The sequence below is a fragment of the Thermobia domestica genome, chromosome 4 (genome assembly GCF_964235325.1).
Source record: "Thermobia domestica chromosome 4, izTheDome1.hap1.1, whole genome shotgun sequence".
In the NCBI taxonomy this organism is placed as follows: Eukaryota; Metazoa; Arthropoda; class Insecta; order Zygentoma; family Lepismatidae; genus Thermobia; species Thermobia domestica.
The window spans coordinates 13977525-13996214 of record NC_137457.1 but is presented as its reverse complement, the minus strand read 5'-3'; the positions used below and the strand labels follow the sequence as shown (position 1 = coordinate 13996214).

The 18690-nt window shown below is 32.6% G+C and overlaps 1 protein-coding gene across 1 annotated transcript in view; it reads right to left on the bottom strand.

Moving 5' to 3' along the window:
- Positions 1 to 18690, bottom strand: part of LOC145683630 (uncharacterized) — an 82949-nt gene that overhangs the window by 36002 nt on the left and 28257 nt on the right. The window contains exons 6-9 of the mRNA XM_081754967.1: positions 15267 to 15320; positions 13039 to 13086; positions 8843 to 8926; positions 3653 to 3700 (exon numbers count right to left, since the gene is read on the bottom strand). Coding sequence (XP_081611093.1) covers positions 3653 to 3700; positions 8843 to 8926; positions 13039 to 13086; positions 15267 to 15320 — 234 coding nt within the window. The remainder of the gene's footprint in view (positions 1 to 3652; positions 3701 to 8842; positions 8927 to 13038; positions 13087 to 15266; positions 15321 to 18690) is intronic.

Below are 18690 nucleotides of genomic sequence, written 5' to 3'. Positions count from 1 at the left end.
CTTAGGATAAAGGGCATAATCGTGTAACGGAAACTAAAGGAACGATTTATTGTTCCTTTGCATGTATTTAAAATCTCACATGTATTTTCCACTTAGGATGATATTAGCTTAGATCATCGAAAAAAAAATGAGATGAAATCTTTAAGTTTCACATCTCAAGATTATGTCGTCTAGGCTAAAGTGGTGATGATGAGAAATCAATGAAATGGTGGAACGAAGAAAGTAGGAGGAAACGGGAAAACCCAGAGAAAACCCACGCACACGGTGCTTATCCATCACAAAGCTCACTTGGAGTGAGCTGGGAACCCAACCAGAGACCCCATGCACCAGAGGTGAACGCTCTACCACTGAGTCACCGCGGTACCATTAGATGATCGATTTCAAGAATCCTTCAATATAAGAAGTTATAAGAAGTTTGAAGACTTTGTCATTGTTTGAATCGAGGACTTCATTTCGATCAGCGGAGAACTGAATTTTCTCTTGATACTTCGAAAATTGTACTAAACAAGATAACATATTTTTCCTGACAATTTTCAAATTGTCAAAACGTATGGTATACAAAAAGTTTATGTGGAGTCTTGAAGAAAGAGTTGAAACATTTTAAACCAATGTTGAACTAAAAAAGTATATAATAAAACATTTATTTGAAACAACCTCGTACATCACGGAAGTACAGTGATATAGACACAAGTTCTTCTACATGGGGTTCAAAAAGCCGGTACATTTTTATATCCAGTTAAGAACATTAGAAAAACAAAGCAGGTGACTAATTCTAGTATTTTAACCCTTTTTACATGTTGACGTAGTTTATTGTTTTTAAATATATATATATATATATTTTTAAATTTTATTACTAACTGAAACCCACTTCATCAAACGGGAACAATAGGTTTATGAAATTTTTTCGAACAAGTTTTCTTTCTTAGAATAAGAATTAAAATGAAAAAGTAATGACAAAAATTCGTTATCTCACACGGTTTTCAATCCATATTTCACCTACGTAAAGACAGGAGACGAATTTGGACTTATACGTTATCGAGAAAGCATTATGTACCTCACAGATAACGAAACCTATGGATTGAGCACTGATATAAGTCATTTTCAATTATATTTACAAGTAACATTATTCCCACTACAATCCTTACTTTTGGAATCCTTTTCCACACTCTTGAATTTAACTCTTTTTACCTTTAGGGTACGCGTGAAAATGGAAATGTACTGATACAAATCCATAAAGGTACCTATTGACACTCCCTCTCCTCAACCCCTTGTAACAAGGGTACATTAATATCGGGTGCATCACTATTCATCTCAAAGACCCCGAAAACTATGGATTTTAAACATTGGTCATTTTATATTATTTTTACAGGTCAAACTATCCTCACTCCCTTAGACGCCATACCAATGGGAAATGGCATTGAGCTTCAGTAGCATTTCGAGTGTCACTATTCGAGTTCGGAGACTATGGATTCGGAGATAATATTGGTCTTTTTCGATTATTTTTCCAAGTCAACGCTCAATTATTTACAAGATTTGTGTCTCCCTCTCTTATATGGTAAGTACTTCATTCAATGTATTATCATATGACACTTGGAAGTCGTAAGACTAGTAATATGCACACTATCATTCCAGTGGGTTCAGTAATTACTATGTGTTGCGATTAAACAGAAATTCTTATTAGCCTTTGTATAGTAGATAACCACGCTTCATTTGCTGTAAATATTAAACGATTACAATAAACAAATAACAGATGAACTAGGAATCGTTTTAAGAAGAGGACTCCAACTGTCTTTCATTCCGTAACTACAACCCTATCTAATAGGACATTAGTGAACAAAAGCCTCGAGTGTCTAAAAGTAGTACAGTTTAATTTAGGGAAAACATATCAGTAAATCGTAGGGATGCACGCGAGACGAAACGAGACGAGAAATGAAAAAGTCTCGTCTCGTCTTCCAGCCTCAAATGTTGGTCTCGTCTCGTCTCGCAAATGTGAAGTCTCGTCTCGAGTCTCGCATAAAATTTTGAGTCTCATCTCGCGTCTCAAGCGAGACTTTCTCGCATGGTCTCGCAGTCTCGCATATATTCTGGGTCAAAATTTTGCAATGTGTTATTCTATGGCTGTTAATGAATGATGATGTGATATTCTGTCAGAAGACAGGTATTTCACCTAAAAGTCCCTTGGCAAGATGAATCCATGGTGGTTTGCCATTGCTTTCCATAGGATGAATGTTCTTAACATCCTAAGGAGACAGAACCTATAGTTCAACATGGTATCCGAACTTGTGTCCTCTTCGCTCCAAATTAAAAGAAAAGTTGTGCTGGAATTTGATTGCTGGACCATTCATTTTCGTCAAATTAATAGCATAATTTACAGCAAAACCACCGTAAATTGCTGCTGGATCCAACATGGTTTTCCAGCTTAGAGGTCTCCAGCAATATTTGGCTCTTCTAAAATATCGTCGCCACTATCAACATTTACACGTTTTGGTCGTTTCTTTGAAGAGTGATTTTTCATTATAAAGATGTTTTATACCACCAAAAGCACTTGTAGACAAAAAAAAAAAAAAAAAAAACTCACAACACAATAACTACGACCCAGTTCTTTCGGTTCGTTCGCGCTTGTAGCAATGTTGCATTATCGCGTTTTATCAACTTTCGCTTTTAACTTATATAGTGTTGCCAGATCTAGAAAATAAAATTACTGACAGATATAGGGCCATTCTTACCATCTCCCACCAAACCTATAAGGTCATCCTACGAAACCATTGTTTGAACTAAGCTTCCAAACTAGAGGGGGATGTTTTTGATAAATATATAGAGAGAAAATACTTATTCCATGTAAAAATATCATGTTATTTTTGCGAGCCGGGCCGGGCATAAACTTTGACGAGAGGGGATTTCCCCGCCATCCCCTAACATTAATCGCTAGTAGTAATGTGAAAAAGACAGAAAGAAATATCACATTTCGCAGCAATAGGGAGTCTTATTCCCTTTCCAAACCGAAAACAGAAGTTCATGTATTCGTGCGCACCCGCGTGTATGTGTTTGTGTCGCAAAATAAAGTCCTAAATCGATGCTGTAATAAATTTCCAATTTACAAAGCTTTTCTTTATTAATGATGTTTAGATACTAAAGAAGGTTTTAATTCTGAAAATTGACCTTGAATAATAATAAATCTCATAAAATGTCTATTGCCCCAATCACTTTTTTGTTCCTGGAGGCATTAACGCTCAACTTAGAAAACTCAATAAATGTAAAATCATTAAATATACAATTAAATGTAATTCATAAATGTTGCAAGACTGCGAGACTTCTGGTGCGAGACTTAATTGAGTCTCGTCTCGCATGGTTTAGTCTCGTCTCGCGTATCGCATACAATGTTCACTCTCGCTTCCTGTCTCTTGCGAGACGAGACGAGACTTCTCGCGTCTTGCGTGCATCCCTAGTAAATCGTAGGGCGTAGCAGTCACGCATCATGGAAATAGAAGCAGTGGGGTAGATAAAGCTGACCTCCTTTTCCCAAAGCTTTCAATCGATTCTATTTTGATAAGAAGTAACACTAATACTTTGATTATAAATAATATACTTTGTAAATAACTTTATGGCCATGTTTCTTTAGTTTTCTTGATAACCACAAGTATAGTCAACGTACCTGGTAAATAAGGTCCTCCATCAATATAAGCTTGATCTTGATATGTATCTGGAAAAAATGGAATTTACATCATATAACACAATTGCATGCTACAGTTTTTTTTTTAAAAAATAGACATGTGATATGAAAGTTTTAGTACAATCTTCATTAAATAATATAAATTTTCTTCGAAGTACTTAGTAGATAAATCACTGTTTCAGTCAATTAAAGAAGCTAGATGTACCTAAAACTATCAACAGTTTAAACAGATTTTCAGGAGTGACCGTTAACAGAGCTAAAATATTTTCACTTATAACAATAAACCAAATACCCTTGTATTAAAAACATTAAATTAGAGAAAATATACGTAACATAGCTATCTAAGAATCAATATTTTTTCCACTAACAGTCTTTATTCACTTTTATATGCAATGGCCATCCAGAACATTAGGATCACCTTCCTAATATATAATATGTCCAGTTTTAGCTTGCAAAATAGGAGCAATGCAATGTGGTACGTATAGAAATAATGGGCCTATGGTACATGTCTAGAAGTATGGCGTAAACCACATGGGCACATACAATTCACTTAATTCGTGCATATTTCGCAGAGAACTTGTATCAATAGCATCCCAAATATGCTCAATTGGGATAATATCGGGTGAGTTTAGAGCCATTGAGTGAATTTAAAATCAACATTGTATCCCCAATCCATCGGTGCACAACTTGGCGTTGTGAAAAGGAGCATTGTCCTGCTCCATCAAGTTGGGAGCATTATTTCCAACTTGAAATATTACCGACAAGAATGGGTGTACGTGATAGCAATGACTTGAAGATTTTATGAGCCATCATGTAGACCTCTACCCGTGCTACTGTTCCCGTAGATGAGCATGTGAATGCTTCAGAAATCACAGGTTTCGCAATGTTTGTAGTCACCACCAGCTTGTCGTCATCCTTTTAGAAAGCTTTTACTTTTAGACGGCGAACTTAACCCATCCATCCATGCAGTAAAGGCAATATCGTGATTCGTCGGATGATAGGACGTTGTGCCGGTGCTCTCTGGTCCAATGACAATATGCACGTACACACTCTGGTCGTTAACGATGATGCTTTATTTTTACATTGTTACATGTGTGGGCGTCGCCTGCAGATTCTCACATCTAGCAATATCGGTGAAGCATATACAGAGATTTACTCGTGTTTTTTTCCACATTGAAGTCTGTTGTTAATTGCGTGTTTACGTGCAATACTGTTCTACCAACCTCGACAATCCAAAACTTCAAATAGACTTTCTGTTTTCAGGTGTGATCGCCTATGGGCTGTGATTTGATGCTTATTTCGCTGTTATTGTCTTATCTTTGAAAGACACTAACCATGAGAGGAAAGCCCGACAGATCACAATACTTCCAAGGTACTCGTTCCCAGCAGCCTGCTATTACAATTTGACCTCTATCAAATTGAAATATTTATCTGGGTTTCCCCATTATATATGCAAGCATTACACTGGCTGATCAAATAGAATCCCTGTCATCAAATAGAACAATTTTTATTCCTTAGATAATACATTACGGAACTAATACATTTTGTTCCGGGAGATAGTTCGGTCAGTAGTTCGCTAGAAATAGTGTACAATATACATAAAAAATCGAACCGAACCGATCCAGGATCCTGTCCCTCGCTTATCGTAACAACCAAATACAAAGTATTTTTTTTTTAAATTCACTGAATTCGTTTGGGTCTAGAATTTCTAACTGAATTCCGATTTTCATGTGGCCTGTGGCAAATGATCAAGGTAGGATGGGAGATTTATTTAACCATGTTTGCTATTTTAAATTCATCCGGGATAATATGGACCACGCCTCAAGAAAAACAGCAAATATTTGGCAGTGTACCTTACAATTGGGGTGAGGTTTTGAATTTTTGAAGCAAAATTGCAGAATACAAATTAAGTGTTACTGATAACACTCATAAATCACATGTTGAATAGCCATAGTCGGTTTCTTGCGACAAACGACGCAGAGATTTCTTGGGAGATCTAAGTCGATAAATGACATCTTTCACAACGCTCTCCTGCGGAGTCCGATGCTCTCCTGTCTTACTCAGAAGGGATCCTATTTCTTCCCATTTACTGACTGGCAACCACATTATGTTCCTGTCAGGGGCAGAACGTAAGCCAAATATGTTTCTAAATGCCCTTTGCGTAGCAACAAGAGATATCATTCTTCAAAAACTTTTAACGATAAACTCATGTTGCTCCAGAGTACACTATTCTCGCTGTGTCCTGATCATTCTCACATAGTAGCACAGAACTGAACAACACAGTACCTAACACAACGGCCCAGTTTCCTGTTTGTTATTGACATGGTGAGGTTGCCATCTAACGAAGAAAACTCATATCTTCACAAAGCACCGCGCCTCATTGCAATTGTAAAATATACTGACGAAAATTTGCTGTTTTCCTTAAGACGTGTCCGATATTACCCCGGATGAATTTAAACCAGTGAACATAGCTCCATAAATCTGTCATTATTTGTTGATCATTTGGCACAAACTGCATGAAAATCGGACTTTAGTTAGAAATTCTAGACCCAAATGTAATCCCTGAGTTTTAAAAAATCACCATGTAAATTAATCTTTATTCCTTAGATGGTGGGTTTCTTGCCCACAAATTTAATTTTGATCCAACCAGTTGTTAAGAAGAATTAAATAAGCACATATACACATATGTATACCTCCCCGAACACAGATATACATACACTCGAAGTGAAATTATAAACTCCCTATCCTTTAACCGGGAATTATTATTCATCTTAAAAGGTACAAACGTTTACCGATTTCGACCATTTTATGAACACAAGATACAATATAGAAATTTAAAATCATTTGGAAATTGTTCTCTCCCGTAGGAGGGGAAATTTTGGGAAAGGATGGCACATATCACCACATATTTCCAATAATGAGTTATATACCTAGATTTACTAACATGAGGGGTTCCTGAAATATTCCGCTTTTGATATACAGTTTGAACTGACTTTCTTTCCAAAGGGTATATGTCTCAGCAAAAATAAGATAGCAAATGCCCTGATGAGTAAGAATATTATATTTAGTAAATGATTTCAAACAATTCATTCCTTTTTTCCATAACAATAAGACAGACCTGAATGGAATATGACCGGATAATATATAATTTCGTTCAATTTCCTTGCTTAGAAGCCAAAGGCCAAAACAATTAGACATGTGGAGTGTATATAATGTGTGAAATTTTTAGAACTTACTATTTCCGTCGTCAATAAAATCTACTTCGTTTCACACAGAAACAAATTTTCCAACACACTCCTGTGTATTAGTTACTTTTAATACTAGTTGGTTTCTAGATACTGGAAGAAAATATCATCTAACATTGAAAGTAAACACTGGATTAAGAAAGTAACCAATATACTACGGCACAATTTTCATGGAAGTAAAAGTGTATTATCTTAGATCTGTTGTTGAAGTTTACTCCAGTATAATACGTTTGATGATTCATGACATAGGAACTCTATCAACCTGCTTAATTTTACTAATGTCAGATTAGCTCTGTAGATCAAGCATGATATATTGTTCTTGATATTTATTTTTTTACTAATTACATTTTCTTTTACAAAAATGAAATAACAGGCCAAACTTGTTGGGACCAAAATCATGCTTCCCGGTCATAACTATTCATAATGTTGATTTTTATTCTTCCTACCTTTTATTTGTTCTTTTTGTTCACTAAATGAATGTGACTATATTATGTGGTTATTTGTTATAATCCGTGTGTGCATGTGATGTGATGCGTGTGTGTGATTGGGAGTGTTTTATATATTTTATACATATTCTATTATTATCATTGTACTACAAATCCTGATCATTGCATGGTTAAGTGGGAGACAAGGCATGATTAGCCTTAACTTCGCCATGTAAAATAATACTTCATAAATAAATAAATAAATAAATATATATATAAATAAAATAAAATAAAGCATTCTACTCCTGTATGTAAAATATATAAATATAAAAGCAAAACAGAATTTTCAAGTTGGAACTATATTGACTTCCTGAGCATCAACTGCTTATTTTTTATTCCTCCTCAGAGCAGATAACAGACGTAGAAGAAAAACATTCAAATACAAACTTTCATTAGTTTTTTTCTTCCACTGTATTTAGTATATTAAGTTTTCTCAATTTGTCTTTAAGCGAAATTCAAATTTCGTGGTATGTGAAATTTAGTTAATTTTTTTTTAAAACAAAAACTGAATGGACGATTTTGTTACACTATCTGATGAATATGTTTTATTGTAAACCACTTTAAAACGTATTATTGTATACTATTAACTCAATTGGAGCTTGAGTGAACATCTCAGCACAAATTCTCTTAATTCCTTGTTTTCATAATGTCGGATACATTATTAAGATAAAGAAATATGTAAAATGCTTTCGTGCTAATCTGCTACGACCAAAATAATTTAGAAAAATACTTTATTGTTATATCAACGTGTTTTTCTTAATTATAATCGACGTCAATAACATTATCAAGGATTGCAATTAGGTATTTAGGATTTAGATTTTGAACTTTCGGCATCTGTGGCCGCGTTATTCCGTTGGGAATGATGTCCCTCGGCGAGCAAACTATCTGAGGAAAGGGAGCGACCTAGGACCTATAAGTTAGGTACTACCTTACATTTGCCTGGTGTGAATAAGAAAAACCAATGGAAACCTCATTTACGAATGCCTGGCCAGAAAAAGCTTTTTTATACATTTTGGACCGAGTGCTCCCGCCGGGAATAGAACACGGGACGGCTCTCGCCGAAAAGGAGCGTGTTAGCGACTAAGCCACGTGTGGGCACATTGATTGGAATTACGTAGTGAATCAAAGATACAAATGTATGACGCAATTCTGAATTCTCGTCTTTTACAATGTTACCAGCAAACATTCTTAATACTCAAAATATGTTTGTTTAGTTGATATAAATAAAATCTTTTATTATAATCTTTTAATATAAATCTATAAATCTTTTAATATAAATCTTCTAAATTTTTTATAGCTCATACGCTATTGCACTCAGCAATAATTTTTTTTGTACCGGTGCAATAAAATCAATATTCATAATAATAGGGATTAAGTGCATACAATAAGTGATAGATGAATCGTAAAGATAAGTTTTCTCTCAAATGAAAATTAAAGTGTACCATCATTTTGTGTGTAGTCCTCCACAAGCGCTGCATCTTCTTCCTCGACAGGCAGGCTTTCGGAATTCGGAACTTGTAGGAAAGCTGAAATGTAAGAGAAATATAACAATAAACAAGATGTATACAAATACGGGAATTTGGTAAATACGAAAGAGGCAAACTGCTTGCTGCAAAATGTGGTATGAAATGACACTGATACGACAAGTAGAAGAGTTGAAGTAGAATTGATTTTTTACCAACATATACTGGTCCTAAGACACTCTAGAGACTCAGAAATATCACATTTAGAATAGAAACTTAACTTAAATCTTATTTATAAAATATTGAATCTAAACATATGCGTGCTTATAATATATAATCAAAACGTATTAAAATATACGGGTGTTAAAGATACATAGCTTATATTGATAGTAAAAGTGTCTGTGTTTGGATAATTTTTAATATAAGTCGTCCATTTCCTACAGTTTCTCTCGGTTTTCTGTGATTTTCTGTAAATAGACAAGAACCGTTTCGGAAAAGAACGATTCAGTTGCGTGATTCGTACTAATTTTAGCAAGCGGAACAAAAGTAGCACTATTTACAAACATATTCATTCATGAGGTCATGACAAAAAAATAAGTTAAATTTGATTTAGAAGCGAATATAATTTTTTATTTTTTACGTCATTTCTCTAGTAACTTCATGGACAGACATTTTTGAAAAAAGTTCTATTACAGTTACCTTTCTAAAATTAGTATAAAAACGTAATTAGAAATTAATCCAAGTATCTGCTATTTTACCATTCGCATAAGAGGTAATTCTTAGGAAAATTAATAAATAAAATAAATGAAAGATTAAACATGAAAAGATTATTAAACATTTACGTACACAAATACTTCCACTGTATAGTTACTTAATTTAACAAAGGAATGGAAAACGACTTAAACCTTTATGGCCAATATCATTATAATATTTCCAACAAATCGAACACCTTACAGAAATAAATAATCGATATCATTAAAATTCCAACAGTGTTTTGTTATTGCTTATTGTTTTAAAGTGACACATGTTCTATATATTTTATGAAAGATGAACTACAATCAGGAAAAAAGGTATTTGTTTCATTTTGAGGTATCACGAAAGACTCGCAAAATGTAATATCTCCGCTATAATAATAACATCAATCAAACAATACCACCTTTAGCTATCACAATACACATGGTTTTCAAATAAATTAAATAGATAGATTCTTTTTGAGCGTAAAGTACAGGCGTAACTATATTTTTTATGATAACTATCAGCCCTCAGTAATTACCATGCTCCTAGTGTTCAAGCCGAAAGCTTCATTTCTTTCTATCATAATACTGCTATTTTTTCTACCTTCTAGGTCAATTACTTTCAAATGTTTTTCAAGCTGTAACCATATGTTTACACTAAAAGAGGAACACTACCACAACAGTGAATTTAGATTAAACGACATTGGTCAAAAGACTGGAACTTCATAATATCGAGACCGGGACCGTAAGCTCAAAGGACACATGTGATAATTAGTGGAATCCAAGATAATATAACGAGATATAATCACACTACTAACATCTTTAATACAAGAACTTAGAAGACATGATGGTAAGAATACTAGCTAAGTTGAATAAAGGTAGAAGATATCCAGAAATTCCATATCAATGAAGTAAACGAAATATTTTGATCAACAAGCATATAGAATAGCACGTATCATATTGAAAATCAAATGGGATCATTTAATCGATTATCTTCTAGAACATCTTAAAGAAAGAGTACATACTATACTTACATGCAAATATGCATTTTCAACTGACATACTTTCAGAATACATAACAACTGCTTAAATAGTCTGTAATTCTGAATCATGTTTCCATTTATAGCGTTTCACACTAAGTTTTACAAGTATATAAAGGTATTAACAAAAAATATGTATGCAATGTTATCCTAATTACGTATCTTTAAAACAAACAAATAACTATTCACCATATAATATTAATAGCAGAGAAACCATTTATGTTCCTTTGAAAACTATTGATAATCATAACTAAAAGCTTTGCCCTGTCTATATAGATCAACGTTACTGGTTGTTAAAGTAATAATAGCTATTAATAGAAGAAAAATAATTTTAAAAATAAAGTTTTGGAAGTTTTTGTTAGGTTTAATTGCAGATAAACATACGTTTCATAGCAGATTCATTGTTTTAAGTTTATTAAATAAATCCATGGTTTACGTAGCATAACTTGTTTGTATTTGTATAAGTTCAGTTATTGCAGAAGAACTGCTTTGTTTTCGATTGAAAATCTCAGTTTGATTTTAGGACTAAAGAAAGAAAGAAATAAAGATGGAAAATAGTCGAGAATGATTAAAGTCCTGGATATATATATATATATATATATATATATATATATATATGAAATTATTTTCAATATATAATATTTGCCAACAATATTGTTGAGTTAATTTAATACCTATAATAGTTAGGAAAAGCAAAAGCAAATGCGTGAATAACAACGGACAATGCTTTGGAGAGAATGATTTTGAATATAGTCAACTTTTATGGAGCTGGATTTTTTTATTGACTATAATAAACAAAAATATTATTTTTCACGTTAGTATAGTAAAGATACAACACTCTACATTTGAGTTACATCATGGCGTAATTAAACCATAAAACTTCATATTTCGTGCATAAGAATTATAATAGCTTGTTTTCTAAATGCGGGTAAAATAATATGAACTAATAGATATGGCATACATTATCTTAACATGTCGATATATATATGACTCACTGCATAACAGTTTCCAACTTCAGATATGAAAATAAAGAATGATAAAAATGTGTGTGTCATGTTGCCTTAAATCTGAAAGATCCTTATTTATTGAAGCTTAAAAAAACTAAATACTGATTAATTAAAACAGATCATTTTATAGAAATTTTAGAGAAAAACACAAACATATAAAAGTTTGCTCACTTTAACGGAAGTATCTCGATTATTTGCACTTCAACGATCGTTGCTTTATCAAAAGAAATAGTTCCATTCACAGACAGAGGCAGTAATATTTACAGGGAGTTACAAAATTTGTGCCAATATTTTGGGAATAGATTTGTCAAATGAAATTAAGTAAAATAAAAAAGGTTATATGACCCTGTAGTCAAAATTGCATAGCTATAGTGTGCCGGAAACATGAAAAAATGAACTTTAAAAGTCCATAGTTTCACTACTATAGGACCGATCGTAGTCGGATCAAGATATCAGTGAAGAACTAGTATGTGAACTATCCAAATACAAATCTTTCAGAACCTCCTGTACTTGTACGGTCATTTTTAAAGAGTATGTTTGCGAGTACTCCAACACTCTCCACCTTCCTCTCTAAGAATTGTTGTGCAAGTGCTGGAGCATTCTCAAACATGGATTTTTGGATAGTTCAATGCCAGTTTCTCACTGATATCTTGAAGCGACTACGATAGTTCCCATAGTAACGCAGCTATGAACTTTTAAACTTCACTTGTTTCACGTTTTTGACATCCTATAACTCCGAAATTATCCACTTTTGAGCACAGATCACTTGGTTTTTTCTTATTTTGATTTGATGAATCTTCTTCCATAATATTCTGGCACATTTTTGTAACCCCCTGGTTAAAAGTTAGTAGAAACTTAAATTAGGTTTACAGTTTAAGATTCGTCTTCTACACAATTGTGTCTCATACGTTTAGGTTCCTGAGCTGTATTTCATTCCAGAAACCATTGACGGTGTACTTATCACTAGAGATGTAGTATTCTTTAACGAAAATCATAAATAATAAGAATGATGACTAAAAGTATGACACAAATCACGGCCGGATACCTTCTACGTGTTGCAGGGCCACTAGTAGGCCACAGTTGGCGTTGTTCATCCCAGTACTACAGTAATTACAAACACTACTCTTGTGCAAAAACTACTCTTGTGCACTGTTTATAAATATGAATTTATTCCTTTTTATAATTAAACACTATTCTTTTATGAGTAATTCAACATTCATTTTAAGAGACTATTCAAAGCAAATTTTGTACTTTAAACAACACTATATTTTCTATTTAATATAACGATTTTAAATCTATATAAAAATATATTCCTACTGAATGAACTTGCAGTATGTACACACTTTGCAGCACTTTCAGTTTAGATTCTAAATAATACAAAACAAACGAATTTACCTGGAGCTTGAATAGTTTGTCCATATCCATCAGGAAATGGAACGTTTCCTGAAAAATGAAATTGATTTTTTGGAACATTTATTTATAATTAGTACATTACATTGTTTGTTAATATTGAAGTGAAATGAAAGATGTCTTCTCCAAGTGGTTAACCGTAAATAATGAGGATCAGTAAATAATGTATCAACTGAAAGTAGGCAATTCGTGTTATTATTTAGTCTAAATATCTTTGTTTTCGCGATTCTATGGAATAAAATGACACCAAGGAAATCAAGTGATTTTTGTTTCAATGCGAAACTACGAGAGATGTTTAAACTATAGGAATTCAATACATCACGTTGAAGTGCTACATCTATAACTGGCAGTTGCGACAGAGGTATATGATCAAAGAAAGAACTTGTTCCTTTATCGCTGAATCCATGTAAAAAATATTCGCTAGTCCTTACTGGTTTCTCATATAGCGATAAAGACTGAAACAAACAAGTTAGTAATCTCAACTACTTCTTATTGGAATATGATTCATGGTCGATGTTCCGTTACCCTGGAAGCATTTGCAATATTTTAGCTAAATAGAAGCCAGAGATGATTCGCTTTATTTTACTTCTCTTTCCAAACCTTGATCGTTTATTTTCCTTTACTTGTTTGTAATTACATGTTATAACTTTCAATATTTTTATTCTAAGATAATTTACAATCGTCTACTTCTCTCTTTCTCGTCACACATAGATACACCGAATGCTTTAAATAAAAAGAAAGTTTCTTATAAACAGCCGGAGATGAATTGATTTAATTTAAAAATGACGTAGAAAAATTATAGAAGGCATGTTGGATAAAGTGTTTGCATTGCCGCAGATTTCGTTTACACAAAGTTCTGGATATCTAAAAATTTCGTACAAGAATATACGTGCCTTCGTACGTTATTGGAAATAGAACAAGTAACAACAAATGATTATGAAATTCTTTCCATATCAGACTTGAGACTCTTTTTCGTTGAATCCCATTGTTTTTTTATGGATGCCAAATGTAGCTTAGATTACACTAACTACAATATTATTTAGTGTCATTGTTAGGATACCACGGAGATAACAATACGTTAGTCGGACATTTCAGTTGCACAAATCTAATAATGAAAATTAATCAACTAATAGGCAAGCTGTATCACTCTAATATTTGAGCCAAGCCTACTGGCAGCCGGTAAATGAAAACAAATTTCACGCATTTAAGCCATGGCTTGAAAAATAGCATATACAGGCTGCTTGCTCTCTATCTCACTGTCGAGATGAAGTGCTCCTGACACAATTGCGTATCGGTCACTGTCATCTGACATACATATATTTGCTGCGAGGTTTGAATTGACCATATTGTGAGGAATGTATTGCTCCACTGAGTATTCGGCACATTGTTGTCGAATATCCTGAACACTCAGATCTCAGAGAGCACCACGGAGTGCTCCTAACACTTAATCGTGTATTGGGTAACGATATTGATATTGTTGAGTGTGTACTTGCTTTTGTGCACATTTGTAACATTACTCACTTTCTGTGAGGTTTTTACTCGTTTGTTTACGTTTACTCCTTCTAATTACATTTTAAGCTTTTATTCTTACTTTTATTTTTTACCTTTTATTAGTATTGCTATATATTTTCTCTAATATTGGTATTATTACCGTTTCTTGTTATTGTTATTTTATATCTTGTTACTATTATTTCTATTTATATTAATGTTATATATTTATCACATACTTATTATTTTCCCCCTTTCTGTTTTTGTATCTATTATGCAGAAGTTTTTCTGTTATATTTTAATACATTCGTTTTAAAATTTTATTTCTGGAAGTCCATATTTTTGAGCAGTCCTGTTGATCGTGATGGGGACAAATAGTCTCGTAGCTAACGTCCCCGTTAAATTTCAATCAATCAACAAATCTAGTATTTGCGCATTTTCATGTGTTTTTAATTGCATACTTTGCGTTCTTGAGCAAATCATAATAATTTGCACCAGATTTTTAAGTAGCTTTTTCTCGTCTGATTATATGTTAAGTGATATCAATATGTAATTACCGTATAAAGTGACAGAATTAGCGCAAAGGATGAATTCAATAAGATATTTCAAGAAATAATTTTCAGAAACTTTTTTGTCCAGAAAGAGTAATATACTGTAAGTTAGCAGTTTATGTTTTAAATAGTAAATATTTTAAAGTGATAATTGTATATTAAAATGTTACTTACCTGGTTGCGAGTATAGAATTCCAACCAATTTACGATAAAATGGACCATTTCGCTCTGCAATAAGATCAAGAATTATGAACATGGAATAAAGTAAATATAATTGACAATATACTTCATACTTTAGGAACATATACAAAAGCAAAGTTTAACATTAGGTTGGCAAAAACTGCACGAAACATTTGCTAGCGGATAGCAGCAATATTTGAGTTAGCTTTTCTAAGACCTAGTTACGCCCTGCATCAAGTGTTGCTAAAATTAATAATTTACAACCAACTTTGTATACTAATTAATTGGGATTGGATAATTATGTATGCTAATTAAAGGATTGGTCATCAATGGGCTAATGGTAACTTTATACATTAAAACCTATTATCAATGTATTTTGCAACCGTGTGACATTTTGACAGCACGTATTTTTCTACAATTCTTCTGTTATTGCTAAGACATGTTTATAACACACTCTTCGGGATTGTGTGGAAGGAAATGTGGAATATTCAGGTATCACATCCTTTCCTTGTTATTTGAGATTTTGAGTTTAAGGTCCCTTTCAGCAGCGAGGCTATATGAGACGTGGACCTCCTAATTAACGTGGAATCCGAATAACACAAACTCCCGCCCGGAATCGAACCTTGATCTCCCACGCCAAAGGCGCGTATGCTAACCTCATAGCCACGGAGGAGCTCTCTTGCTATTTCCTTGCAAATGTATCAATAGCTATAATTTCTCAAGAACTTTTTCTTTATACTTGCGCTATTGCTTCCTGTATGTTAGTGATCTTTAAATGCATTAATAATTGAAATGGCAAGACAGACTTATAAAATTTTATGGAGTATAACACATATGTACAACGATAAGTATATATAAAATTTTGTCGTTTTAATTACATTTTCTTTACTGTTTTACATCACATATTTTAAACAATAGACGTCAATTTCCGTTATGTGCATCTATTTATATTATTGCTGAACAAATTACAACTGTCTTTTTTCTGTATATCATTAAAAGATTAGCATCTTCTGTGCTGAATTTGACTTTTACACTTCCTTTGTCATAGATAAATACTAATATTTATAAACATAGATAAACATATAAACTAATATTTAAAAATATGTCTTAATTTTTCACTTTCCTCAAATTTCTTGTGTGTGTGTGAGATCAATTACAAGGAAATATCTGTCCGGAGTTATATTGCTCCTAAAATGAGGGCATATACTGTTAAAAGAGAAAATTTGGTAGTTACGTAAGCAAGAAAAAAGTTAAAAGTTATGTATTTGTGCGTAAATGTTACAGTTGGATTTACAGTCAAGAAATAATTACCATTTCCTATTTGCCAGTTTTCGTCTTGCCAAATATTGATATAATGACAAGGCTAACTTACTCCATAATTAAATAAGTCTATTCGAATGATAATTTAACACCAATTTAGTTTTACTGGAAACCACTATAAATTTTTAAAACAAATTATTAAGTATATAGATTATAATTAACTAAGATGTTGTCAACTTTTTTTTTTTTTTTTGGTAAGCGCTGGATTCTGTGAAAATTTTCATATTGACATGCTTTATGACAAATGTTCACAAGTCAGTTAAAATTTTGAGTGACAACATTTCAAACAAAGCGCGGGGATGTAGTAAAATGATTATATATCATGATAAACGTTTTAAAGACGCATGCAGCCCAACGGTATTATTCAGTACTGAGACGATAGCTGCTTTCTGATAGAAGTCGAACCAAAAACTCAGATCTCTGCAAGAAGAAGGAATTATTATTTGTACGTTAACTTTTCTTAACGCAATTCCAGTAAAGTCATTTGAGAAACATTAGGATCTCCATAAGGCTGCTATCGCATATTATAATATGATTTTTTTTGATATAAACTTAATTTAAAGATGCTTTACAGTGGGAGTGATTAACATATAAAAGGTAGAACTTAGGATTTTATAGAGCATGCAATTTAGAGCTAGAGGATTTTTAAAATTAAGTCCTTCAGTGAACTATAAGACAGTACTTAAATCTACGGACCTCGAATGTACTCTTCTCAATGTGAGAAAGAATAATAAGAAATGGCCTTTGTTTTATTGTCTTCTCTGCAAGTTCAGTTATATGTTGTCCCTGAACGTGGTAGTATTTTTTTTATCTCTGGTGATGTACTATTGATCTTGACTTCAGGTAATGTGGTAGTTCAGGAATATCGCAAAATCAGCTTGATGACAATACCAATAATAGGTGAGTGCAAATGCTCTAATGATGCCTGTTTTTGGTAGTCATAAATACGCAGGACGTCATCGATAAGTATTGTGACATACTAGTTTAGCACAAAGCCTATATATAGACTTGTAGTTAACTTTTTAGCACAAAGCATATAGAAGACGAAGACTCATATTAAGTTTGAATGTGAAGCACTCTGGTGTGTTTCAGTTTTAAGGTTCTCGAATCGAAACGTGTAGCCACTAGATCAGCAGCGAGTACAGGTAAATCGTTTAAAATATTGAGTTTCTCATAATGTTTGCAGTATATTTTGATCATTTTGTATGATCTGGGGCTTACAAATAGTCTTTAAAATGCATATCCTAAGTGGCAGCATCAGCAAAAGCAACAACAACAACAACAACAACAACAACAACATAATAATAATAATAATAATAATAATAATAATAATAATAATAATAATAATAACTTTATTTTAAGTTATGTGAACAGGTCATAGACAATAATACAGACAGTCGTAAACCATTATATAATCGTTTTGAACAGACTAGAAAATTTATAACATAAAATGACTATTAGAACACGTTAAACTCTTTGTCAAGAGGTCAATATATTACAATTATGAGCTTGAAAATGATATATAAAACAAACATTAAAGAAAAAAAAACAATTTCATAATACACAACAAACGGAACTATGCGAATTAAAAGAATGAATCATTATCGTTCATTTAAATGGTATCATTTAAACCATATAGAATATCATTTAAAAAATGAATCAACCTTATTTAAAATTGTACAACCAATATGAAAAAACCTTCGTCACTTAATGTTATATTTTAGTGTAAAAGATTAGTTTTTTGGAGAGAAGATTATAGTATAAAAATACACTGATAATACACAATAAGAATAAAATCAAACTTGGCCGCTAGTACCTTTGTCATAAAGTAACAGTTTTTTGTAAGAATTGCTCTATTGTTTCCCCCAATAGATATTCATTTTAAACTATTGTAAGACATAGATACTCTTCCCGATAGTTTGCGTTTTGAATTTAGTGGTACTAATGTTGTTTTATTCCTTACACTGTATATTGGCAATACCATTCCTATATTTTTCAAGCAATGTTCGCTACTATAGTAGTTATATAATAGCATTTCAATAAAGTATTTATCAATAAATTCCCTTCTCTCTGATACAGATTGAAGTCAGCAAAAAGT